Here is a 27964-nt window from a genome sequence, read left to right on the forward strand (position 1 = left end):
TTGTGGTCCAGAGTTTCCAAGAAGACCGAATGAATACCCTTGCTCCTCATTGTTGTCAGTTTTTTTTTTTTTTTTGTAATTGTAAACACACTTAAGGATGTACTTGCACTTCCCTCTCCTATAGCCTGCACTCATGCTGCATTTTTACTTTCCTACCTCGAGCACACTACGCCCACGATGACAGTTTAGAAGAAAACAGGGAAAGAAACGATCTTTGCTCAAAACTGTGGAGATTGTTTTATTTAAAGGGGAAGCAAAGACACGAGGTTGAATATTTTGCTGAACAGGTTCACCACTTACGATGCTCAGAAATAAATCCTCTTGCTGCACGCATTAATGCATTAATAGATTTCCCGAAGGTGGCAGCCAAAGTGCAGTGAGGGGTTTGCATCTTTGATAAACTATGACAGTTCCTGTCCATTAAGAAAGAATGTGTTATAAATTGTAAAGTCTTCAGTTCCACTTCCACTACAAGCATATCATTCTCGAACCCAACCGGACTGCTTTCCGGCCCACCTCTTCCAGGTAGGTCAAGGACAAAGGAACCAGAATTTTGGGAGGTCAAATTCAATGCGTCGTTGTTAATGTAAACTGCTATCTTCTTAAGACAGCAGCTTGTAGATATGCACAGAATGTAGTTTGTGTCAGAGAACAGAAATGAAGATGATAAATATTGATGTAATGTATGAAATACAAATATACTGAGGCACCTCTGAGGCACTTGTAAACAAAACTGGAGGGCCCTGTGCTCGCACCCTGTTCTGTGCACAAACCAATTTATTCATGGAATTAATGTGGGCTGTTTCCTAGTGTGGGCTACTCACAGACCCCTCTGTGTGCATATCTCGGCAAACCTGTACGGGACCCAAGGCCACTAAGACCTTGAATTTCATAGAATTTGATATAACCATTGTTATAAAATCTCATAAATACATCTGTTTTGTAGGAAAACATGAGTGAGTATTGTAAATATTTCAAAAGCCTCTTCAACCTAAGCCTCTTAACAGCCTCTATGCTGTATGGGCAAGACAATAACTGCATCACAAGCTTGAACTCCACGTGATCCTCCATTAAAAGTAGCCGTATCTAGGATGGGCTGTTCAGGTGTGATTTTAACGTGCAGGAAAGCTGCTTGAATGGTCTTCTGGGAAATCAGATTTTCTCATAAAATACAGCTGTTACAGGAAAATATGGATGGTTAAGGACTTTTTGAGATTTTGTGAGACACGGTTAATTGTTCGTTTATTTTGGTAAATACATTAACATTTTTATTCCACAAAATCCAAGCAGCCCTTAATAGCCTTGGGTGCACAAAGAGTTTAGAATGATAAAAAAAAGTTAAAGTTCAGCAAGATAAACTTAAACATTTATGGGTAAAGTCAAACTCAGAGCCTCCAGTTGTCATTCTGTGACACCAAACGACTTCCCTGCTTTTTACTTAGAGAGAATTGGGTCACAACCTTTATACATTAAAAGAAAATATGTACATTATTGTAAAGCCTTAAACCTATTTAATTATTTATTTTAGAGAAGTCTGATTTGCTTCTATACTTGCCGAGCCTATATAAAAACAAAACTCTATTGGCTGTTTTTAAAAAGGGGAGGAGCTATGATATGTCTCGCTGTTTCTTCGTGTTTCAGTTGAAATTCCGTCAATCATCGGACACAAATTTTCTGGAAATCGGATTTTCTCAGAAGACCACATAAACAACCTTCCTGCTCATTGTAGGTTTGTTTAGAAATTGAAAACTCCTGAAGAGCATCTCTTCAGGTGCATGTATATCCAGCTGCTATTAATGGAGGATCATGCTGAGTTCAAGCTCGTGATGCAGTTATTTTTTTTTTTTGGCCCATCCAGCATAGTTGGTGAAAGAAGCTTTTGAAATGTTTACAATACTTATTTAGGTCTGCAAAACAGATGAGAAATATTTTATATCAAATTCTGCGAAGTTCAAGCAGGCCTAAATAGCCTAGGTTGCAAGAACAGTTTAGAAAATATGAAAAAGGTTTAAAGTTCAGCAAGATAAACTTAAACATTTATTGGTAAATTCAAACTCAGAGTCTCCAGTTGCCATTCTGTGACACCAAACGACTTCCCTGCTTTTTACTCAGAGAGAAATGGGTCACAACCTTTATACATTCATTCATTTTCTTTTTGGCTTAGTCCCTTTATAAATCTGGGGTCGCCACAGCAGAATGAACCACCAACTTATCCAGCATATGTCTTACGCAGCGGATACCCTTCCAGCTGCAACCCATCTCTGGGTAACATCCATTCACACTCATACACACTCATACACTAAGGACAATTTAGCCTATCCAATTCACCTGTACCACACGTCTTTGGACTGTGGGGGAAATCAGAGCACCCGGTGGAAACCCACGCGAACGCAGGGAGAACTTCACAAAGAAACACCAACTGACCCAACCGAGGCTCGAACCAGCTACCCTCTTGCTGTGAGGCAACAGCACTTCCTACTGTGCCACTGCGTCGCCACAACCTTAATACATTAAAAGAAAAAATGTACATTATTGTAAAGCCTTAAACGTATTTAATTATTTATTTTAGAGTAGCTTAATTTTCTTCTATACTGGCAGAGCCTTATTAAAAACAAAACGCAATTGGCTGTTTTTAGAAAGGGGAGGAGCTATGATATGTCTCGCTGTTTCTTCGTGTTTCAGTTGAAATTCCGTCAATCATCGGACACAAAATTTTTGGAAATCTGATTTTCCCATGAAGACCACATAAACAACCTTCCTGCTCATTGTTGTAGGTTTCTTTAGAAATTGAAAAAACACCTGAAGAGCATCTCTTCAAGTGCGTGTAGATACCGTTGCTTTTAATCGAGGATCATGCTGAGTTCAAGCTCGTGATGCAGTTTTTTTTTTTTTTTGGCCCATCCAGCATAGTTGGTGAAAGAAGCTTTTGAAATGTTTACAATACTTATTCAGGTCTGCAAAACAGATGAGAAATATTTTATATCAAATTCTGCGAGTTCAAGCAGGCCTAAACAGCCTTGGGTGCAAGAACAGTTTAGAAAATATGAAAAAGGTTTAAAGTTCAGCAAGATAAACTTAAACATTTATTGGTAAAGTAAAACTACAAGCCTCACTTGTAACACCAAACAACTTCCCTGCTTTTTACTCAGTGAGAAATGAGTTACAACCTTTATACATTTAAAGAAAAAATGTGTGAAGGCTTAAACTTATTAATTATTTTAGAGTAGCCTAATTTGTTTCCACACTGGCAGAGCTCAGCTGTAATAAAAACAAAACGCTATTGGCAGTTTTTTTTAAAGGGGAGGAGTTACATTATGCCCCGCCGTTTCCTCATGTTTCATCAGATCATCAAATATAAATGCTCTGATGTAATTATGTAAATATAAATCTTAATACTACATAAACAGCCTTCCTCCTCATTGTTGTAGGTTTCTTTAGAAATTGAAAACGAGCATCTCTTCAGGTGCATGTACAGTAGATACCGGTACTTTAATGGAGGATCATGCTGAGTTCAAGCTCGTGATGCAGTTATTTATTTTACCCATCTAGCATATTTGGTGAAGAAGCTTTTGAAATGTTTACAATACTTATTCAGGTTTCCTACAAAACAGATGAGAAATATTTTATATCAAATTCTGTGAAGTTCAAGTAGGCCTAAATAGCCTTGGGTGCACAAAGAGTTTAGAAATTATGAAAAAGGTTTAAAGTTCAGCAAGATAAACTTACAACCCGAAAGATTGAAGTAGTATATGAAATGTTTCAATGTATGAAATCCTTCATCAGTCACCCAGTACTGCCCCATATATATCTGTGTATCTATCTATATATATATAAATAAAAAAAATATAGATATTTTTATTATTAAAAATTTTCATCAGCAATTTCATTAAGAATTTTTCTGCTGCAGTTTTTACCTGTTGCTCCTGTTTACTGTAGGTTCTGTTCAGCAATATATTTGTTATCATAGGCCTTTATCAGTATTTTTAAAGGTTACTAATGGTCCATTTACCTTCAGCAGTTTCCTTTTTTAAATTCTGACTGTAGTTTGGTTTAATAAAGTTTAATTTCATCTTAGTGTTAAGCCATTGCTAAATATTTTGCTAAAATAAATAAGTGTTTTGGTTAAGTCTTAGATGTAATTTCAAATAATTAAAACAAATTAAAACTAAAATTAAAGTGTCCCCTCAACCCTGATATGGTCTTCAACCCCTTCATTGTATTCTCAACCCTGTGAAATTAATATTTTTTGGAAAATAAAATAAGGAAAACAATTAAATATGGAAAACATTCTTGCTGAGTACCAACCACCATGTAAAGGCCTAACACTGTAAATATGTGGTTTGGGTAAGACATCTAAATATAAAAGATTTTTAGAAAAATTAAGAGACCACAGAATTCATAAATTGTATAGTTGTAAGTTAAATCACATATAAATCTAAAACTTATCAAAAATATTATGTTTTAGTCATTACAGTGATTTGAGGGACATATGAGCAATAGGTAAATTTTGGTTTGATAGCAAAAGCTTTGTAAAATACTATTATTAACAACTCAGTTTTGTCCGTAATGGGGTTGAGAATTATAGGTGTCCAAATAAGAATAAAACTGAAAATAATATGAAAGCTGTAATGCCTGAGGGAAATTTTTGAAAGTTTAAATTGTGCCTAATTATGTAGGCTATTTAAAATATAATCAACAGACTTATAAAAATGAGTTTGTTCAAGCTGAAATATTACCAAATGCCAGAAATTACCCATATATATATATATATATATATATATATATATATATATATATATATATATATATATATATATATATATATATATTCATTTTCTTTTCGGCTTAGTTACTTTATTAATCCGGGGTGACCACAGCGAAATAAACCGCCAACTTATCCAGCACGTTTTTATGCAGCGGATGCCCTTCCAGCCGCAACGCATCTCTGGGAAACTATATATATATATAAAACAATGTATATATGTGTGTGTGTGTCTGTGTGTATGTGTGTGCTTATTTATAACAAAAACAGCGATAGGCTACGTCAACGCACGGTACACAATGTATTGATGCCGACGGTGTCATGTAGTTCTACTATAGAAATATTTGAGTGTTTTAGATGTTATTATGTTATATTTTATTGTATAATATTATATGGATATTTTGTTAAGTCATTTCAAGATTTACATGTATGAATATTATCTGACGATCACGCTACCCACAATCTGAAAGTGAAAACAAAAGTGAAAAGGTAGCAAGTTGAGGAGGGGGTGGCTGTTCGCGGATATAACTTAGGACGCAGGTGGTGAGGGAGGTGTCGCGGCTGCCTAGGTAGCCTCTATAGATGAGCCGGCCCTGTACTCACCCAAAACGTTTCATTCATGCTTCAAAGTTATTGGGTCAGTAATTTGGTCATATGGGCTCAAAAACTTTTTTGGTCAAAATGTAGTTGTTTTTTACCATGACAGTCGACGGTCAGATACACATATGGCTACATTTTGTCTTTAAAACAAATGCTACGGGGTGGTGTGACAACGTTCTTGCTAAGCAGCTGATCGCATACAGCCTTTTCTGCTGTTACCAGTTTGCCCAGTAGCTTGACGCATTCGTCGATGGACTTGAGATGCAGAGAGGAGTTGACCATGATGATGGAGTTTGAATCCAGCAAAGAATGGTTCCTGAAGACAAAAACAGAAGCCAAAAAAATTAAATAAACATGTAAAGAATGTGGAAAAATCTGAAAATGCAGTAAAAATTTGACGAGGGCTTTTTTTTCTGGATTGCTTTTTAAAACACTGCAAGTTGGGTTTAGGGAAGGTGTTGGGCTGGTCAGTTGCTGCTTTTGAAAACACTATTGGTTGAGTATAGGGAAGGTGGGTCAGTTGATCGGTCAGTCAGTCAGTCAGTCAGTCACTCTTTAATATTTTGTGATCAACAAAGACACAAGAAACTAGAATTGTTTGCTTGATAAATGTATGCACAGTATGTTTGTCTGTCATTGTGACTCAAATTTTATGATGAATTGCAGCAGAAAAATATTTTATTCTAAAGAGTTCACAAAAACGTGACACGGTGGCGCAGTAGGTAATGCTGTCACCTCACAGCAAGAAGGCTGCTGGTTCGAGCCTCGGCTGGGTCAGTTGGTGTTTCAGTGTGGAGTTTGCATGTTCTCCCTGCGTTCACGTGGGTTATCTCAGGGCACTCTGGTTTCCCCAACAGTCCAAAGACATGCTGTATAGGTGAATTGGGTAGGCTAAAATGTCCGTAGTGTATGAGTGTGAATGGATGTTTTCCAGAGATGGGTTGCGGCTGGAAGGGCATCCGCTGCGTGAAACACATGCTGGATAAGTTGGGAGTTCATGCCACTGTGGTGACCCCAAATTAATAAAGGGACTAAAAGGAAAGTCAAAAAGAAAATGAGCGAATGAATGAAATCACAAACTTTCCTGCCACTACACACAGACACAGGGTTAGCTTTTGTGAATTGTGGGAACATTTGATATTATTCTATTGTTTTCCATTGGTCAAGTAACTATTATTGTTTACACTATACAAGCTGTATTTTCTATTGCCCCAACCCTATTCTGAATTGAAAAAATTGACATTAGCAATGTCCTCATAATTCACAGTCTCTTTGTAATACCCGTGTCATACCCATGTCATTATACACGTTTGTCCGAATATCTCTCTCTCTCTCTCTCCTTTCTTTCTCTTTCTCTCTCTCTCTCTCTCTCACACACACACACACACAAACACGCGCACAAACACACACACACACACACACACACACGCAGTTTCCTTACTCTCCAAGGTTATTTTAGCAAACGAAAACGTAAACTTAGACTAAAACAAAAAACATTGGTCAAAAAGCATTTTGATTAACTGAAATAAAACTAAGAAATCATAGTTGGCAAACAAAAACAATTCATCCATTAATTTTCCTTCAGCTCAGCCTATTCCCTTTATTTATCAGGGGAACCGCCAACTATTCCAGCATATGTTTAACACAGCGGAAGTCCTTCCAGTTGCAACCCATCACAGGGAAACACCCATGCACACTCACATTCACACGGCCAATTTAGTTTATTCAACTCACCTATATGTGTGTGACTGTGAACTGTGGGGGAAACCGGAGCACCCGGAACCCACGCCACTGCACGCCCAGTTCCATTACTCCATTCCAGTCGGTGGCGGCAAAGTTCAGTTGCCTACAGCCATTAACAACCAAAGAAGAAAAAGAAAAAGAAGAAGCGGGCAATCAGAATATTTACAACCCCAATTATTGAAGGTATATTGAACGCGCGTTTCCATGTTTAAATGCCTATTATTTTAGTCTTATACGCGGATATACGTTTGTGTAAACATTCAGGAGGGAATTTGTCAGGTGTAAGTGGAGAGTTTTTTTTAAATGTATTTGTGTAAATGCTGGAGTTGTGAAGGATTTACAGTGAAACAGAGTGAAGATGAGCATCACTCCAGCAGATCTGAGTCCTGCTTCATCCTCAGACCACAGGGAGAAACTGCAGGAGCTGCTGACCGCTGTCCGAGACCTGCACGACACCGCACTGCAAGGTAAATAACCTGAGTGGAGTATAAATAATTACATAACAACTAGTTACTTAGTTAATTACATTACTTGTATGCTAAAAATGTAATTTAAGCAATTACTTTGAAATATAGGTAATTATTGTTAGCCTACTTAATTGAGGTAAAGTTGGTTTTATATTCTCTCAATATAGACAATCTCTCTATATTGTTTACCATGGTATTTGACTATTCGGTCTGAAACCACTTGTAAATATCACTTAAAGACAATATACACAATTACCACAACATTGTTTATGAACAAGATAGTCAAATGGCTTTGTCTTCTTTATGACAGTTCACTCTTTACATTACATCCAATGCAATAAAGTCAGATTTTGGCGACATTTGCTGAAAATGCTTTGGACAGAACTATAACGTTACACTATTTGCACAGCCATTTGAAAACTACAGTAAAGTTAGACATCTCTGCATTTATTGAGGTATCTGAGTACAAGACACTGAATATGTGTGTTTTACATTTTTACTGCATAAGCTCCTTGCAATTTTAATTTATTCACATCGTTGCGCTGAAGAATAAATACACACAAATTTACAACAAACCTAATCTCCCTTTGGGTAGAGCTGCGCACACCTGTAAACAATATTGCAGAACATATTGGAACTGAACCTACAACATAGAGGTCTTTAAATAATTCATCAAATCATTCAATTTACAAGAAATTTTCAGAAAAAATAAGATTTTATCAAATTTGCTTGAGAGATTTGGACAGCTAGTTTAACATTTTTGTATGTAAAGAATAAAAGAGTAATAAGTAATAAAAGAGGACTATTAGTTTTATATGGAGTGACTATTCAGCATTCACAAGTTCAGTTAATTTGAACTGACATGACATAAACAAATGATAATGTTATAAACAGCAGAGAGTTGTATAAAAGCAATTGATGCACGTCAGAAAGCATTTGCAATTTGTTAGACGGAATAAGAAACTGCTGCTATGATGTGCACAAATGACAAAATGTTTTGAGAAATGCAGTTACTGTTGATCGACTGAGAAAAACTGTATTGTGGATTCTGTTTTTCTGATTTGATAACTTTTATAATAAAAATAGATTGTCAAATAACTTATTAAAATATTTTTCTTTTCTCTGACAACATACATGTTTCTCATTTTCAGAATTACAAGCAAAAATAGCTAAACTGAAGAAAGAGCGCTGTCTGTAAGTCCACGTCGTATACAGTGTATATGCAAATATATTTAAAAATGTATATAAATCAGTTTGAGAGTCATTAAAGCATGAATAAATATTTGTGATGATCATTAAACATGCTTAAGCTATTTTGAAAAACCTTTTTTAATCTGTAATAAATGCCACATATCCTATTTGACTGTATTATTATTAATAATAATAATAATAATAATGTGTCTTTTCTCAGAGATGCTCAGAAATTGAGTGAATTTCACAGCAAGAATCAACATTTACGAGAGCAACAGAAGATCCAGCAGGAGAAGATCAGACAGCTGGAGGACAGGTGCTCACAAGCAAACCTATTGATCATGTTTTTTATGCATTTATCCTGAATTCGGAGCTCAGTTTTAGTCACTGTGTTATTTTTTTAGGTTGCGTTCTGGACCATGCGATTGCTGCACTGTGAAAGAGAAGCAGATTAAAAAGACAAACACTGAGCTTGAAGATAATAATCAGAGAAATCTGTCTGTCATCTCTGAGCTTGGTGAGTATTTTTGGTGACTATTTCTTTTTCAGTGGTGTTATTAAAGCATATTTTATTGGACTGTGCTGTCTTTAATGTAAATAGATGATGGTTTAGTTTCAGAGGTTTGAACTTATTTACTGTGTCCAGCTTAGATAAATGCACTCTAACAGATTGATCGCTGAAAAATATTCATCTTGCTTTTAAAATAATACTTTCAGCGAGATCTTAAACAGTAAGATATTTGATCAAATATCATTTATTGGTTTATTGTGAGATAAGTCAATACAAAGGGAGAACTGAAACCATTCGAACAACATAATTTGCAATTTATAGTTCAAAATGAACTAGACTCCAATGAATGTTACAAAAAATCTGAAATAAATTGCAATAAATAAAAAAATGAAGGAGGCCATATAAAATAAATGTTTTTTCGTTTTTGTTTGGCTAGTTGTAATTATTTTTAAGAGTGGAAATTATTAAAAAAAACATAACTAGCTATTATGATGCTGCAAGCATTAATACACCCCTATATATATGTTAATTAGAAAATTTTTAATAAATTATAATTAACAAGAAAAATTAAAGAAGCCATACAAAACTTTATATATATAAGGAAATTTTCACAGTATGTCTGATAATATTTTTTCCTCTAGAGAAAGTCTTATTTGTTTTATTTCGACTACAATAAAAGCAGTTTTTAATTTTTAAAAAAGCATTTTATGGTCAATTTTATTAGCCCCTTTAAGCTGTATTTCTTTTTGATTGTATAAACCATCGTTATACAATTACTTGCTTTATTACCCTAACCTGCCTAGTTAACCTAATTAACCAAGTTAAGCCTTTAAATGTCACTCTAAGCTGTATAGAAGTGTCTTGAAAAATATCTAGTAAATTATTATTTACTGTCATCATGGCAAAGATACAAGAAATCTGTTATTAGAAATAAGTTATTAAAACTATTCTGTTTAGAAATGTGTTGAAAAAAATCTTCTCTCTGTTAAACAAAAATTGGGGAAAAAATAAACAGTTGAGGTCAAAATTTATAAATAAAATCATAAATAATTCATAAGAAATGTGTATGTGTATGTAAGTCAGAATTATTAGCCCCCCTGAATTATTAGCGCCCCTGTTTATTTTTTTCCCCTATTTCTGTTTAATGGAGGGAAGATTGTTTCAGCACATTTCTAAGCATAATAGTTTTAAAAAACCTATTTCTAATAACTGATTTAGTTTATTTTTGCCATGATGACAGTAAATAATATTTGACTAGATATTTTTCAAGACACTTTTATACAGCTTAAAGTGACATTTAAAGGCTTAACTAGGTTAATTAGGTTAACTAGGCAGGTTAGGGTAATTAGGCAAGTTATTGTATAACGATGGTTTGTTCTGTAGACTATCGAAAAAAAATTAGCTTAAAGAGGCTAATAATTTTGTCCCAAAAATAGTTATATTAAAAAAAAAAAATATATATATATATATATATATATATATATATATATATATATATATATATATATATATATATATATATATATATATATATATATATATATATATATATATATTTATATATAATGTCTTTTGGAAATTGTGCATTTGGAATTTGTAATTTAGATGGAATTTTGTAAGAATTGAGTGTTAAAAAAATGGATATAAATAGTTTTTACTATAAGTTGTCTGAAACTCATCTGTATCTACTTGGGTTGGATGATACATCGGTGGCCATATCAATATCAGTTAACCTGATTTTAATGTTATCTTAATTGGTCTAATAACAAAATTAGGTTTTTATTTGTGCTGTTTTTATGCTTTATTTTTGCTTGTTGTAAATGTTACTGTTCTGAAGTTAAAGTTTTAAAATAAAATCAGTTGTTCTCTGTAAGTGTTTGATTTTTGTTTTTGCAATCATGCATAACAATTATGGATATAGATATTATTTGTCTGCTATTTTTATTAATAATATATTAGCTATCTGCTTCCAAATCAAATTTACGTTATCAGTTATCAGGTCAAAAATTCCATACCAGTGTAGCTCTCGTCTCATCCAGCCTATCAGTATCAACCCAAAAATCTTCTTCAATGTGTGTGTTTAGAGGCTGAGAGGAAAACTCTGACAGATGAAAACAGGAGACTGAGTCTTGAACTGGAGCGACTCAGGAGGTCTGGGTGAGTCTCAGAGTTGAAGAAAACATGATGAAATACTGAGCACTGGTGACATTCATCATCATATGACCGTCTGTTTTGAGTGTGTGTTTAGTTCTCCACAGAACACGTCCTCTGAGGCTGAGGAGGGAATGATCCCAGACTCTCCTCTCCGGCCGCTGTCTTTACCCGTTGCCAGCAAGATGAAACGCCGGAAAGAGCAGAACCACGTCCGATACACTGAGACACCGCTATCACTCTCACACCCCGGTTAGTCACTCCAGAGAAGTTTAATCAGAATCAGTTTTATTGCCAAGTGTGCTTCACACACACAAGGAATTACACAAGAAGCTTCCAGTGTACATAAAGTGACAACACAAAATAAATATGAGGAAAAAAAGATGATAAACATTAAACGGAGATGCAGTTAGTCCAGAAATCTGGATGTTGAGTTGTATGTACAGATTTGTTATAAATATACAGGTTATAACATAAGGTGCTGTGTGCAAATGCGAATGTAGAAATTATTGCATTGTATATTGATATAAGGGGCTGTGTACAAGTGCGTATGAGAAAGTATTGCACATATTTATTGCACAGTTGGGTTATATTTAACTGTTCATGCAGTAGATGGCCTGAGGAAAGAAACTTTTCCTGTGTCTGGCTGTTTTTGTTCTTGGTGCTCTGAAGTGCCGACCAGACGGTAACTGTTCAAACAGAAAGTGTGCTGGGTGCGAGGCGTCCAGAGTGATTTTGCGAGCCCTTTTACTCACTCTGGAAGAGTACAGTTCTTGAAGGGTAGTGCCAGTGATTCGTTCAGCAGTCCGGACTATTCACTGTAGTCTACGGAGGTCGGTTTTGGCAGCTGAGCTGAACCAGACGGTGATTGAAGTGCAGAGGATGGATTGGATGACAGCTGAGTAAAACTGCACAAGCAGCTCCTGTGCCAGGTTTAACTTCCTCAGCTGACAAAGGAAGTACAATCTATGCTGGGCTTTCTTCACGATAGAGTCTATGTGAATGTCCCACTTCAGATCCTGAGAGATGGTGTTGCCCAGGAACCCAAGGCCCTGTTCACACTAAGAAATTGTAGTTTTAAATCGCATAAGTTTTGCTACGCATTCCATCCACACTACCCTAGAGTTTTTGAGCGCCAAAGACTGAGCTTTTTGAAAACACTAAAGAGGCCGTTTTCATTCTATAACGCTGCTGCTCCAACTCTGTGTGGATGGGGAAAACGGAGACGTCTGAAAACGGAGGCGTGGCTGTTGACATTCACCTATTTGATTGGGGTTTTTCTCAATATTGAGTAGCCTACACACACTTCAGTCCTGCATCCTCCCCTTGTAAATTCAGACTTCACAAGTTTGATAAGGTAAATAAACTCCTCAGGACACGTCGGGTAAATTTTCAAAGGGAACAGTGTACTGTATACCCTTAATCACATCACCCTGGCTATGCTGTTTCACATCTCAAGAATCAAATGAAAACATGATATAAGGAACTGTCAGTTTTTATTTTTAAAATTACCTTAACAGACACCAAAAATGTTGAGGCGTCGTGTAGCTACATATTTATATGACCGACATCTTCACTGTATGAATTTTTTAAACAAAAAGTCAGGGAGTATGTCGTTAGACAGCAAGATGAATTAAATATCACATTTAGCAAATATAGCTAGATTAGATCCAGCGGTAGATTCTTGATGAACCATCCGATGAGCACAGCTTTCACCTAAGGTGCTGTGCTCAAAATACCCGCTGACTGCCTGGAGCTCAGATGCTGCAGCGCATGCCAGTGTGTGTGTGTGTGTGGTCACGTCATGTGTGTTTTCAGTAGTATAGTGTGGACGGAGATCTGTTCAGAGACATTAGGTGAAACGCTGGACGTTTTCATTCTACATCGCCACTTTAAAAACTAAAACTTATTATTGTAAACGGGACCTAAAATGCCTAAATGACCTTAATATTATGTATTATGTAATATGTGTGATTAGGGATGGGAAATATGACAAAAATCTCAAGATATAAGTTGTCTCATATCCTGATAACAGTATATATCACATTATATTACCTTTTCTGTAAAATGTAATCAATTAACAGATGCATGGCCACATGTAAAGGACAATTACTTTTTAATGAATGTACTGAGAAACATGCTCATTTATATGTGATCATATTTGTCACTTTATTCGGATCTTTAGGGCAAATGTTTGACTAGAAATGTAGAAATAAAAAATGTATATAAACCAAATTGATAGAGATTTTAATGGCTCAAATTAACCGAAAAGAAATTGAATGAATGAATGAATATACATGTTTTGATTCCAAATTAGACATATGCTTTCATGGATAATTAAAATATAATAATACATAATATGGTCACACTTTACAATAAGGTTCATTAGTTAATGTTAATTAATGCATTTACTAAGATGAACAAACAATAAACAATACATTTACTACTGTATTTGTTCATGTTAGTTAACGTTAGTTAATGAAAATACAGTAGTTCATTGTTAGTTCATGTTAACCCATGGTGCATTAACTAATGTTAACAAGCATGGACTTAACTGTTAATAATGCATTAGTAAATGTTCAATTATGATCAATAAATGCTGTACATGTGTTGTTCATGATTAGTTCATGTTAGTAAACTGATTAACTAATGAACCTTATTGTAAAGTGTTACCCATAAAATATTATAATAATGTACAATATTGGTCGCATTAAATAATGTAATGTCATAATGTCTAATGCTATTTTGATATAATTTACAGAATCCAGGCAAAGAGAGCAATCTGTGGCTTTCGGCTGTAATGGCAAAGGTGTGCTGGTTGCTGAGACATGTGAAATGGATACGACTAGTGTTGCAGGTATTATATGAAAGTAATATACAAGAACAAGTAATAGTATTTGTGTGTCTGGATTACAGTCAGGTGTGTGTGTAAAATAGAATTGACCTTAAATCAGATCTGTATACACAATAACATTTTTGACAATTTCTCAATTCTCTCAATTCTCTTTTAAAGACATTTCTCGTGATAAACCCACATACATTGTGCTGTTTATTTTAGAGCGTGATAACAAGAGACATTTCAGGATTGTGGTTCCCGAGACCTGTCGTCCAGACGTCTATCCAGAACAGGTTTAGTCTTATTTAAAACTGTATATTTCCAAAATTCCCTTCCTGGTTTCAATTCAGTTTTGCATGTTAATAATGATCTACAAAAAGGTATAGTGACCTATATAAACCCTCTATATATTCAAATCAGCAGAAGTGTGTGGTTACATGTCCAGTGTGTTTTCGGTAACGCTTTATTTTGATGGTCTATTTGAGTCTTAGTAGACTGTGTGCTCAATATCTGTTGATACTGCTCCTTCAACAGACATTTAACTGTCTATAAGAAACTTTGCAAGTACATGTCAACTTACACTAACCCCTACCTAACAGTTTACTAATAATTTATTGAAAATTCGTTGGAATGTAGATGCAATGTAACTTAAATTGAACAAATGGACCACCAAAATAAAGTGTGACCCATTTTTCCTCCAGTTTGACGACGTTGACGATGATGATCTTCACATCCCATCACACACCGAACAAAACCAAAAACCGGAGTTACGTGACTGCACAAACATGTAAGGAAGCCCTTTTCATCCAGATACTCACTTTTTTAATGATGAGTGAGATTATCTGAAACATACTGTAATTAAAGGGACAGTTCACCCTAAAATGAACACATCCTCACAATTTACTCACCCTCAAGTGATCCAATACTTTTGTGATGTACTCATCTGTTGGACGCAAAACAAGATATATATGTATATATTTTTTATATCCTTAATATGGGTTACATGGTGGCTCAGTGGTTAGCGCTGTCGCCTCACAGAAAAAAGGTCAGTGGTTTGAGTCCCGGTTGATCCAGTTGGCATTTCTATGTGGAGTTTGCATGTTTTCCCCATGTTGGTGTGGGTTTCCTCCGAGTGCTTCAGTTTCCCCCAATGTTTATTGACATGCGCTATAGGTGAATTGGATTAAGTAAATTGGCCGTAGTGTATGAGTGTGTGGGTGAATGTGAGTGTGTATGGGTGCTTCCCAGTACTGGGTTGCAGCTGGAAGGACGTCAGTGCGTAAAACGTATGCTGGAATAGTTGGCGGTTCATTTCACTGTGGTAACCTCAATCAGGGACTAAGCCGAAGGTAAAGGAATGAATGAATGAATGAATATCTTTCTAACTTTACACTCAGATAATACAGAAGTAAAAAACAAGAAAAAATCTCTTACTATTTTACATCAATATTTATGACCTCTCTTCTTATTCATCAATCATTTCCAACAATTTGAATGGTCCCCAAACTCCCTCAACAATTTTGTATTTATCTAACAAAACAAAACAAAACATTACTTAGAATCCTGGGGAAATAACAGCCGTTTACTTCCATAGTAGGAAAAAAGATACTACGGAAGTCAGTGGCTATTTTTTTCCATTATACGTCACCGTATCTTCATTTGTGTTCAACAGAAAACATCTCTACAAGATTTGAAACAAATGGAGGATGCGTAAATAATGACAGAATTTTCATTTTTGGGTAAACTATCCTTTTAATGCTTAGTAATATTAACAGCTGTATTTTCCAGCCTTATTGCAGGCCAGAATGACGATTCTCCATTAATTTTGCGCTGCCGCCCGCTGGCCTCACAAGATCATCAGTCGTCCATAGATGATGTTTTACGCACACCTGCAAATAGCAGCACATGTGTGCTAACGAAAGGGAAGAGAAAACATTCGAATGGTGCAAAAAAAGATCGGGAGATTTCTGACTGCCGTCTGGATGCTGATGAGACAGATATCAAGGGAATTATATTTGCTTCCACTCCAGCTAATGGTCGATTACAGAGCAAGAATCAGGAAACAAGCGAGATTGAAACGACACAGGTGACCATCTGATTTACTCATGTCTAATTTCCGCAGATGTTTTAGTCTGTTCTTAAGTCTATTTATTTACTTATATAAATGTGTGTAAATATACAGTTGAAGTCACAAATATTTGCCCTTCTGTGATTTTATTTATTTATTTACTTAGTTTGTATTTTCCAAATGATGTTTAACAGATTCAGGAATTTTCCACAGCATTTCATATAATATTTTTTTTCCTTTGGAGAAAGTCTTATTTGTTTTATTTTGGCTAGAATAAAAGCAGCTTTTAATGTTCAGGTCAATATTATTAGCCTCCTTGAGCAGAAATTTTGGTTGTAGTCTAAAGAACAAACCATTATACAATGACTTGCCTAATTACCCTAACATGCCTAATTAACCTAGTTAAGCCTTTAAATGTCACTTCAAGCTGTATAGAAGTGTCTAGTCAAATATTTACTGTCATCATGGCAAATATAAAATAAATCCATTATTAGAAATGAGTTATTAAAACTATTATATATAGAAATTAGTTGAAATGCGTCTTCTCTCCGTTAAACAGAAAATAAACAGGAGGCTAATAATTCTGACTTCAACTGTACATTTGTTCAGTTTTTATGTTCAGGGTTCTTACGGGTGCTGAAAATCCTGGAAAATGCTTGATTTTTAATATTGTGTTTTCAAGGTTAGAAAAGTGCTTGGATTTTGGACAAAGTTTTTGAACCTGATTCAATTTGAAATTGCAGGGCTCGAAATTGTGACTGTTTTCTTGGTTGCATATGCGCACAGTTTTATCTATTATTATGTTACCTCAAAATACATTTGGGAGCATATGTGCGAGTGCATAAATTGTTGTCGTGCGTGTTTTTAATGCAAAATGTTCGGAGCATGTGCGTATTTATGGAGCTAATAATAAGCTAAAACAATCTGAATTTGAATTGTGTTAAATTGAATTATTAACAATTTTAAGTTAATAATACTGATTATATCCTATTAGAAATGTTTTGAATGTGTATTCTTAACTTGATTACTGAACTGAGAATTAAGACAACTTTATTTTTTAAGTCAGATTTTTATACACATTTTTAAATAGTTTTTTTTTTTTTGGTTCTGAATTCAAAGACTGCAGATATTAGGAATGTTAAAATACAGTTTTTAAGAATTCAAATTAACACGATTCAAATTCAGATTGTTTTGGTACTATTAGCTTCATATGTATTCAGGAGACAGAATGCAACTTTAGAGCTGAAACGTAAATCTAATGACTGTAAAAAAAAAAAGACTGGTCATGAAAGTTTGGTAAAAAGTTTGGTAACAACACCCAAACAAAATCTGACTGTAAGCTCATTTCTTGAGATATCAACTTTTGGTAGAAAGAGACCAAACTTAAAAATAAACTTCATCCATTAACTGAACTGAACGTTCCCAGTAAATCTATGCTCTAAAGTACTCAACGATCTAAGTTGGATGGATTTAAATGTGAAAAAGTACATACAACATATATAAACATAATTAACCGTGGTTATTAGGTGCTATAAAAGCATACAAATGCACCTTGAAAGTGCTTGAAAAGTGCTGGAGTTGGTTTAAGAAAAGGTGTAAGAACCCTGTATATTAATTTCTGTAATATTAATGATGAATATGACATGTTTGTATAATTTATTGAAATATGGTTTGTAAAGTAGCATTTTCTCTCTATTAGTAGATATATTGTATAAAAAACACTTTGTTTATCAAACATATGGATCTAATTCGATTTGCATTAAACCTTTAATGCAGGTTAAAAAGTTGTTAGTTATTATATTTTTATTAGGTTTTTTAGTTACTAAAGTCTCAAAATGATTCAACATAAATATGCAGATTTTTTTTACTGAATTCTGCGCAGAAACAGCTACAAACGTCCCCAGGTTCTGTCTCGTCCCGCTCAAGAGACTCTGTATACATAAAACTCTTTCTGTGGATGCACTTAAATGTTAATACTTAGTTTAGGTCTGTGTTTGATATCATTTCTACCATATTATTTCAAATAATTTATAAAATAATTGTTCTAGAAAATGAATACCAAATGTATAGATTTGTTGTGATTGACAAATCAGGGTTAATCCACAAAATAAATCTTTAACTCACCTGAAGTGAAAAGATTTTGTTGTCTAATAACGTCTGAATACTTTTTTAATTTATGCAAATGTATTTTATGACATTAGTCCTTTGTTTAACCCAGGCATGTCCAGACTCGCTCCTGGAGGGCCGGTGTCCTGCAAAGTTTAGTTCCAACCCAATCAGACACACATGGGCCAGCTAATCAAGCTCTTACTAGGCTTTCTAGAAACATCTGTGCAGGTGTGTTGAAGCAAGTTGGTGCTAAAATCTGCAGGACACCGGCCCTCTAGGACAGAGTTTTGACACCCCTGGTTTAACCAAACAAAAATGATCTTTTACACAACTATAAACTGTACATTTTCAAGCGGTCTCTCAGTCTTTTTATGAATGAATATTATGCGACTGTTATGTTGTTGTAGGATTCAAAGAAGAAATGTTTGGATGGACACACACCTCGCAAAAGTTTGGTTCAGAACCATCATGCACCTTTCCCATATGGTAATGTCAACCTATAATATACGGTTTCCAAAAAGAGATGGAATATTTATTGTCTATGAAAATATAACAACTTTGAATGTGTGAGCTGACATTATCGAGTGTCAGTCCATTTGCAAACAAACAACAAATCAAAAATTATATTGATTTTATTTAAAGATTCATTTAGTCATTTGCTTTCTAAATGAATCAGAGATTTTGAATGAATCATACACAGGGATTTCACTACTGGGGGTTTCAATGTTGTATTTATTAATCTAAAACACACCAAAATCAGCCAGAATACACTCTGGAAAATTAATAGTTTAATTAACATTAATAAATGTCAATATCGTTGGCGCAATAGCCTAATGGTTAGCGCACAGACATATGGTGCAGTAGCACATCTGGGTGTCCCGAGTTCGAATCCCGGCTCGAGCAAATTTTCCTATCATACCCCCGTTCTTTCTCCAACTTCGCTTCCGGTCTCAATACTGTCCTATCTAATAAAGGCAAAAAAGGCCAAAAATAAATCTTTAAAAAAAAATAATATAAATAATTGTCAATACAGCATTAATCTATTTTCAGTGATTGTGTATCATGCATAGTTAAGGGTGAACCATTTAATTATTTTGTGCTTGTTTGATCGTTTTTTTGAGCACAGATCAGAGCTGGAGTGTGGATCCAGGAGCTGATCTCGGTCAGTATGATACTGAGAGCTCTCCTCAACCGGAGGTACTGATGACTGATCCTGAAACAGCCACATTTACACTACTGTTTAGGAAGAAATACTTTTGTTTCGATATTAAAGATATAATAAGATTTTTAGTATGGCTGCACAATATATCAGATAATTAACATTATGTTAAACGTATTGCAGACATGTGATAAATGACATTTATTGTGTGCACTGGTTGTTTATCAAGGTCACGGTCAAGGTAAAATTTATTGTCTCCCGTATGGAGAAATTTGTTTTAGATAAAAGGTTATGCTGTTCATAGACACCAACAAGACAACATGTAACATACATACACATTAAAATCTAATGCTAAAATACCTCTTAATATAAATACAATTCCATAAAATCAGTAATTTAAAAAAAAATTATATTAAAATTAAAATACAATGTGCCCCACTGCCCTCTGTTGTGCCAACCAATCTTGTTATCTTAATCTTTGACTGTCCTTCCCTACTTGCTCATTGATCAACTTAATTGAAAAAGGAACAGTGAATGAATGTTTATATATATTGTACTTGCATAACGGGACCCTGTATCTTCTGCCAGAATTCATCAGCTCATACTCCAAAGACAGCACATGTGAAGAATCAGATAAAATCTTGTTGGCTTGTTGGATTGTGCACAACTCAAAAATATCTTTTAATGAACCAAGTGTCTTAATTCCCATGATTTTTCCTGCCACTCTCATCAGGTTATTTACTTGGGTTTTCATTTTTACTGTCAGATTCCCAAACCAAACAATAATCCTGTATCTTAAAATAGACTCTATTGTTGCTTTATAAAAAGTCAGCATTATGCTGCTACTCACTCCGAATAATCTTAGTCTACGTAAAAAGTGTAATCGCTGATGAATTCTTGCACAAAGGCTTTTCACCTGAGAGTGCCAATGAAGTTCACGATCAATATTCAATCCTAAATATTTATATGAATCAACCTGCTTAATGTCTTTATCATAAACCACAACAGAGCTCCTATCGCTCACTGACCTGGGGTCTATGATGAGCTTGTCCGTTTTCTTAACGTTAATTTAAAATTGTGGTCATCATCACACCATCTGACAAACCATTCTACAGCCGCTCTATATTCCATGATGCTGGCATCTTTTGTGAAAAGGTGCAATAGTACAGTGTCATCGGAAAATTTAGGAATATATTGATTTGTCTGCTGCTTAACGCAGTCATTTGTACAAATTTATCTAAATTTAACCAATCAGATGAAGCCTTGCTATCTTTATCCCCGCCTCCCCATTAGTTGCTGTTCTACTATTGGCTGGAGCGACCCAAAGGTGAACTCAGAGCTAAATAGAAATACTTATGAATCAAGACAAGAGAGGAAAATGACAACAGCCAATCAGAGTTTGAATGTCTGCTGAGCTTTTCACTCATTTTAAAGACTTTTTAGATTTTCGACTTTTAGTCTGAATTAGAAATAATTTGATTAGAAAAGTATAGTTTCTAAAGACTTAAATATAGTTAATAAAAACAGCATTCTTCTAGGGAAATGTTATATTGTAAAAAATACGGTTTTCAGCTATACAATATTGCATATCACATATTTCTCCAGTATCCCACAACCCTAGCATGAATAACTAGATATTAAAGTTTGACGACAAACTTTATGGTGGCTTGACAAAGCCTGTTAGAAGTAGTTTATTTAGTTTCAAACAGTATGAAGTCTTGCTGAAATAATGTTTAAGATCCCTGCAGTCAACAATGTAACCATTTAAAGACTGTAAAAAGCCAGCTAGCATGAATTAGCATGTTGTTAGCATGATCCTAGCATGAATTACCATGTTGTTAGCATGGTATTAGCATGAATTTAGCATGATTATAGCATGAATTGTCATGCTGTTAGCATGTTTCCAGCATGAATTGGCATGTTATCAGGACTATTCTAGCATGAATTAGCATGTTGTAAGCATGATTCTAGCATGAATTATCATGTACTGACGTGCTAGTATGTTTCTAGCAAGATTAGCGTGTCAGTAGGATGTTAAAACTATTAGCATGTGTTAGAACAGCTAATGACAGTCTATGGAACTAGGGTGTTGTAAGTGGTTGCTAGGGAGTGGCTAGTAAGTTTAAAGATCATCAGTGATTGGCTGCTGGCTTATCTGAGTTGAATGAGGCCAGACTCTAGTCTGTATGACAGTCTGATGCAGAGTTATGAGCTCACAAAGGTTGACTCAATGTTAAGTTCATGACAGTATTTTACAATGGAAGTCTTTGGGACAGTTGCTAGGGTGCTGAAATTGGTTGCTAGGGAGTGGCTAGTTAGTTTAAAGGTCATCATTGGTTGGCTGCTGGCTAAATTGAGTTAAATGAGGCCAGACACTAGTCTGTGGGACAATCTGATGCACAGTTTTGTATAGCTTACAAAGGTTGACCCAACGTTAAGTCAATGGGACTTTTGGGAATTTTCTGGGTCGTTTATTGGAAAACTGAAAGTCGGATCAGTTAGAAAAGATATAGCAACCCGAGTCAGGACAGTTAAAGCTCTGACAAATGTTTAAAGGATGTAGTTTGAAAGGTTTAGGTGGAGATGCACTTCAAAAATTGTCTCAGTAGAAGAAGAAGAAGAAGTTTAAGTGAGATAACAGAAGGGTGGCTTTCTCAAGCCACCATAATGATATTACTATTTCACTTTCTATCAAGTGGTTTTAACTACCAGGTACTTGCATAAAAAAAAAATAAGTAAAATGCACTTATATTGCATTCATACTAGTTATGGACATGTTTGAGGGTATGGGTAGATTTAAGGGTATTAAGATAATATTTTAATTGTAAGTACAATATAAAACATGCACGTACATAATAAATGCATTGTACCAACTGATCCATTCAAATGTAAGTAGTTAAGGCCACTTAATATAATTAGATTAGATTAGATTAGATTCAACTTTATTGTCATTACACATGTACAAGTACAATTCAACGAAATGCAGTTTAGTTAATATGCATGACCATGCAGTTTTTTAATATGTATGACCAAAGCTGTACTTTTGAACATTTCATCAAAAAAAATCATAGTTTGCACAAGAATTTTTTTTTGAAACATTTATAATAAATTCTGAAGGATCATGTGACACTGATGTAATGATGCTAAAAATGAAAACAGCTATTTCAGGCTAGTACAATATTACTGTTTTACTGTACTCCTAATGCAATAAATGCAGCTTTAGTGAGCAGAAGAGACCTTTAAACACTAGTGTGTCAATTACTAAAAAGGTTATTCTGTATGTTAAAGAAGTAAAATACAGAAATAAAATTTTCATTTTTACCCCAAATAGCATCAGGCCAGAACAGACTTGGAGACGCTGGACACCGACTGCACATTTGTGAGCCACAGTCTGCTGTTGAGAGGACAGAAGACAACGGGACAGTCCCAAACCACCGGTATTACATCACCAAACCACTCGTTTGATCAGTTGCTTGAAATAATGCCTCATCCACTGCATCTACATGATTGATCAACAGGAATTGGGCAGAAGGCAAACGACAGCCTTGCTGATATCTTTGATAAGACGGGATATGGAGAATACGAGTCTTGTCCGCAGGATGACAGCATTGATCTCAAACAAGATAGTGTATATGAGGAGGAGAGAGAAGAAGATGATCCTGTAGAAAAGCCAGAGGCTGCAGGTAAAGGCATCATTAACTAATTTATTTATTTTTATTTATTTCTTCTTTTTGCTTTGTTAAATGACAACACTGTTTGCCTTTTATGATTCACCGATGACCACAGCGTAATCGGTCTTTTATCTTTTAAACTTTTTTTTAACAAAGTTTGTGATTATTCAGTGGTTTTTCGCCGACCAGCAGACCGCAAACCATTGGTGTCTGATAGTGATAAATCCAGCAGGTGAGTATAAAACAATCATTTATTGGTAGGATATTATTTATAACGTTATTATTTATAGCATACTTTTTATAAAATATAACATTTATAATATTATTGATCACAGTATGTCTGATAATATTTTTTCTTCTGGAGAAAGTCGTCTTTGTTTTGTTTCAGCTAGAATAAAAGCATAAAATAAAAGTAGAATAAAAGTCTTTAATTTTTAAAAAAACATTTTAAGGTCAATTTTATTAGCCCCTTTAAACTATATTTTGCAATAGTCTACAGAACAAACCATCATTATACAATACCTTGTCTTATTACCCTAACCTGCCTAGTTAACCTAATTAACCTAGTTAAGCCTTTTAATGTCACTTTAAGCTGTATAGAAGTGTCTTGAAGAATATCTAGTCAAATATTATTTACTGTCATCATGGCAAAGATACAATAAATCAGTTATTAGAGATGAGTTATTACAACTATTATGCTTAGAAATTTGTTGAAAAAAAATCTTCTCACCGTTAAAAATAAACAGGGGGCGAATAATTCTGACTTCAGCTGTATATACACACATAATATAACATAAAAAAGAATAATAATAAAAAAACGAATACGGTAAATAAATTATACAAAAAAAAAAAGAAAGGGAAAAAAGGCAATTAAGATATTGGTGTCTCCTTAAAATCTTTTTAGAAAAGGGCTCCAGACTTTCTGGAACTGTTCTGGCTTTTGTCTTATTGTGAACCGAATATTTTCTATTCTTAGAGTATGTAAGAGATCCCATTGCCGATAATAAGGGCAGTGTTTTATTTTTTTATTTTTTTAATCCCTAAATATAAATATTATGTCAAAACAATTTTGGATGTGATTAATTGCAATTAATTTTGCCCAGAACTACTTTCAATAAAATTTTACTTTTCTGTAACAACACTGATTTTACAATGTACAATAAAAGAGGGGGAAAAACATTTAAATGATTGTGGTGCTAAAGCCTGAAAATAATCTGAATAACCCTATTCCAGGAATAAGTCTTTCGCTTGTGTGGAGGTTGTGCGTAAGAAAGACGAAAGGAGAAAACTGAAAGGCCACTATTGTAAAGAGTGTGAAGTTGTGAGTCAGTTTGTACACTTTGACCAAACACATGTCTCCTTCTTTTAAATAATCTCAGCACTGATCATTTTAATATTTTTATTAAAACTATGCTGTTGTTGATTCAGTATTATGCAGATCTCCCAGAGGAAGAGAGAGAGAAAAAACTGACTTCCTGTTCACGGCATCGCTACCGCTACATTCCTCCTTCCACACCAGAAAACTTCTGGGAGGTGGGATTTCCATCCACACAGACCTGCGTGGAAAGAGGTACTAAATTTCGTCAGGTTGACAAAGGGAGAAAAAAAGAGGCAAAATGATAAAATATCAATTTTTAAGCTCATTATTTAGTTGGGCTGGATTAGAATAGCATTACATTCATGAAGTTTGAGATTTATTTATGTATTTTTTAATATATTATAATATAATTTTTATATATATATTATATAATTTAATATAATATGAATATAATAATAATGATTTTTCAGTTCATGTATAGAAAACATCCAAAATGCACTTAAAGATGTGACATTAGATTTCAATTATAATCTATATATAATTATATAATTTACATATATATATATATATATATATATATATATATATATATATATATATATATATATATATATATACATATATATATATATATATACATATATATATATATACATATATATATATATATATATATATATATATATATATATATATATATATATATATATAAGCTATTTTTCTCTTCTAAACCATAAAATCTTGCAATGGTTTATTTACATTAATGCAACAAACTAGTCTTATTCATACCTATATTCTGAAGGGTTTTTACACAGGGATGTGTTCATGCATAATTTTGTATAGTTTTATACATCATTTTATTTTACAAGAAAATTGTGACTTTTTCTGACTGCTCATACTGTTTTCTAAAGAATGACAAAATATATATCGTATAACGTATAACATTTATAATATTATTGATATTTATAACATATAACATTTATAATATTATTCATATTTATAACAAATAACATTTATATTATTATTCATATTTATAACGTATAACATTTAGAATATTATTCATATTTATAACGTATAAAATGTAGAATTATTGACATTTATAACGTATAACATTTATAATATTGATATTTATAACGTATAACATTTATAATATTTATATTTATAATGTATAACATTTTTAATATTATTGATATCTATAACGTATAACATTTATAATATTGATATTTATAACGTATAACATTTATAATATTGATATTTTTAATGTATAACATTTTTAATATTATTGGTATTTATAACGTATAACATTTATAATATTGATATTTATAACGTATAACATTTATAATATTGATATTTATAACGTATAACATTTATAATATGTATATTTATAATGTATAACATTTTTAATATTATTGGTATTTATAACGTATAACATTTATAATATTGATATTTATAACGTATAACATTTATATTATTGATATTTATAACGTATAACATTTATAATATTGATATTTATAACGTATAACATTCATATTATTGATATTTATAACGTATAACATTTATAATATTGATATTTATAACGTATAACATTTATATTATTGATATTTATAACGTATAACATTTATAATATTGATATTTATAATGTATAACATTTTTAATATTATTGGTATTTATAACATATAACATTTATATTAATATTCATATTTATAACGTATAACATTTATAATATTATTCATATTTATAACGTATAACATTTATAATATTATTCATATTTATAACGTATAACATTTATAATATTATTCATATTTATAATTTATAATGAATGAATGAAAAATGCACACCTAATGTGAAATGGCCGCTTTACATCATGACCACCTCAGATGTGCATTGTTTTTTTTTTTAACCAATACATCAATGGCCATTCTTCTGTTATTCCTTATTTGTGTATATCGTAGTCGGAGATTTGCTGTATATGAATGCATTGAAACATTTAAGTAATGTTCATCGCTTTATTTCTCCCCACAGGATACATCAAAGAGGATGAGCAGCCGGACGTGCGAATCCGCAGGAGACGACCGTACCTTGCCATGTTTTCACCCAAAGCCAAATCACAAAAAAAGAAGCACTGAGTCGAGCTGTTCACACACTTAAAAACCACTCTGACACCTCATGGATCGATATGAAGCACAGTCTGCTTATGCCCCGAGTCACATCTGCTTAAAACAATCTATGTGCGTTTGTGTTTAAGTAATTCATTTTCAGATTTTAAGAAATCACCTTGATTTTGTAATGGGAATTCAGAAATAAGTAAAGAGTTTTAAGTTTTGTACATGTGATTTTGACTAAGAATTGAATAATTCTGTAATAAAAATTAAAAGTGATTTCATTCATCTTCCTTCGATTTAATCCCTTTGTTCATCAGGGGTCGCCACAGTGAAATGAACCGCCAACTATTCCTAAACTATGTTTTACACAGCAGATGCCCTTCCAGCTGTAACCCAGCTTTGGGAAACACTCTTACACACATTTTTATTAGTTATTTATATTTTCTCCTGTTTTTCTATTTACTGTTGTTTAGTTTGTTATTTTTATACTAAAGTTAACTTTTTATTGATTTCAAATAGCAAAAGTGGGTTTCATCTTTTTTTAAATCCCATTTTGGCAACTTATGGGCCTAAAAACACAGTGCATCACATAACATTGAAAAAGTGACTCAACACCGTTATGCAAAAATACAATAAATGCAAGTGTCTAATGTTTCAAATAATTTTTTGAATATTGGTAAAATTCATTGTAACATTTACGTAAACATACTAACTGTGATCTGTATTATAAAAGCAGATGTAATAAGTGATTATGCCACATTTTAAGTAATAAAAAAAAAAAACTTTACTAACAAATGGATAAAAGTTATTGGTTTGAAAGATAGTGGCAAGGTATAAAGATTTAAATGTTTTGATCTGGTGCCGATGCAATCTGAGCTGCATGCAAGGCTTTTTAATAGGCTCACCTAACCCTACCACACACAGTGATGTCACTAGCTCCATTGTGTTGCGAAGGGATGCTATGCAAACTGGGGTAGTTCCAAATGCAGTTTTATTATAAGAATGGTCAATCAGGCAAGGGTCAAATACCAGTATAAAGTGTAGTAGGCAATCCAGAAGCAAATCCAATAAAACAGGCAAAAGTTTCGGGGCAGGCAGAAAAGGGTCAAAACACGATAATCAGTGCAAAAGTCAAAAATACAGGAAACAAGGGAAACCGCTTACGTATGGACAGCAACAGCTAAACAATGCTCAGCAAAATATGTGTGGAACAGAGGGGTTTAAATAGTCCAAATAATCATTGTTTGAGTGGCTTCAGCTGTGACAGTGTAATTAG

The 27964-nt window shown here is 33.6% G+C and overlaps 2 protein-coding genes across 8 annotated transcripts in view; one reads left to right on the plus strand and one right to left on the minus strand.

The window, feature by feature from the left end:
- Positions 1–27964, minus strand: part of pak1ip1 (PAK1 interacting protein 1) — a 379523-nt gene that overhangs the window by 42434 nt on the left and 309125 nt on the right. The gene's annotated exons all lie outside the window — the stretch shown is intronic.
- On the plus strand, positions 7227–26973 carry rbbp8 (retinoblastoma binding protein 8). 7 transcript variants are annotated; one of them, XM_087308578.1, is made up of 19 exons: positions 7227–7288; positions 7432–7572; positions 8724–8766; positions 8984–9079; positions 9168–9280; positions 11359–11431; positions 11523–11677; positions 14187–14282; positions 14484–14554; positions 14963–15048; positions 16050–16347; positions 18846–18924; positions 19565–19635; positions 22929–23034; positions 23116–23280; positions 23425–23500; positions 24502–24589; positions 24697–24838; positions 26609–26973. In XM_087308578.1, exons 2-19 carry the CDS (start codon positions 7464–7466, stop codon positions 26710–26712), a joined length of 1971 nt encoding a protein of 656 aa, XP_087164704.1. In that variant the 5' UTR covers positions 7227–7288; positions 7432–7463; the 3' UTR covers positions 26713–26973.

This window comes from Danio rerio, chromosome 24, assembly GCF_052040795.2.
Source record: "Danio rerio strain M-AB ecotype USA chromosome 24, GRCz13ab, whole genome shotgun sequence".
Taxonomy (NCBI): Eukaryota; Metazoa; Chordata; class Actinopteri; order Cypriniformes; family Danionidae; genus Danio; species Danio rerio.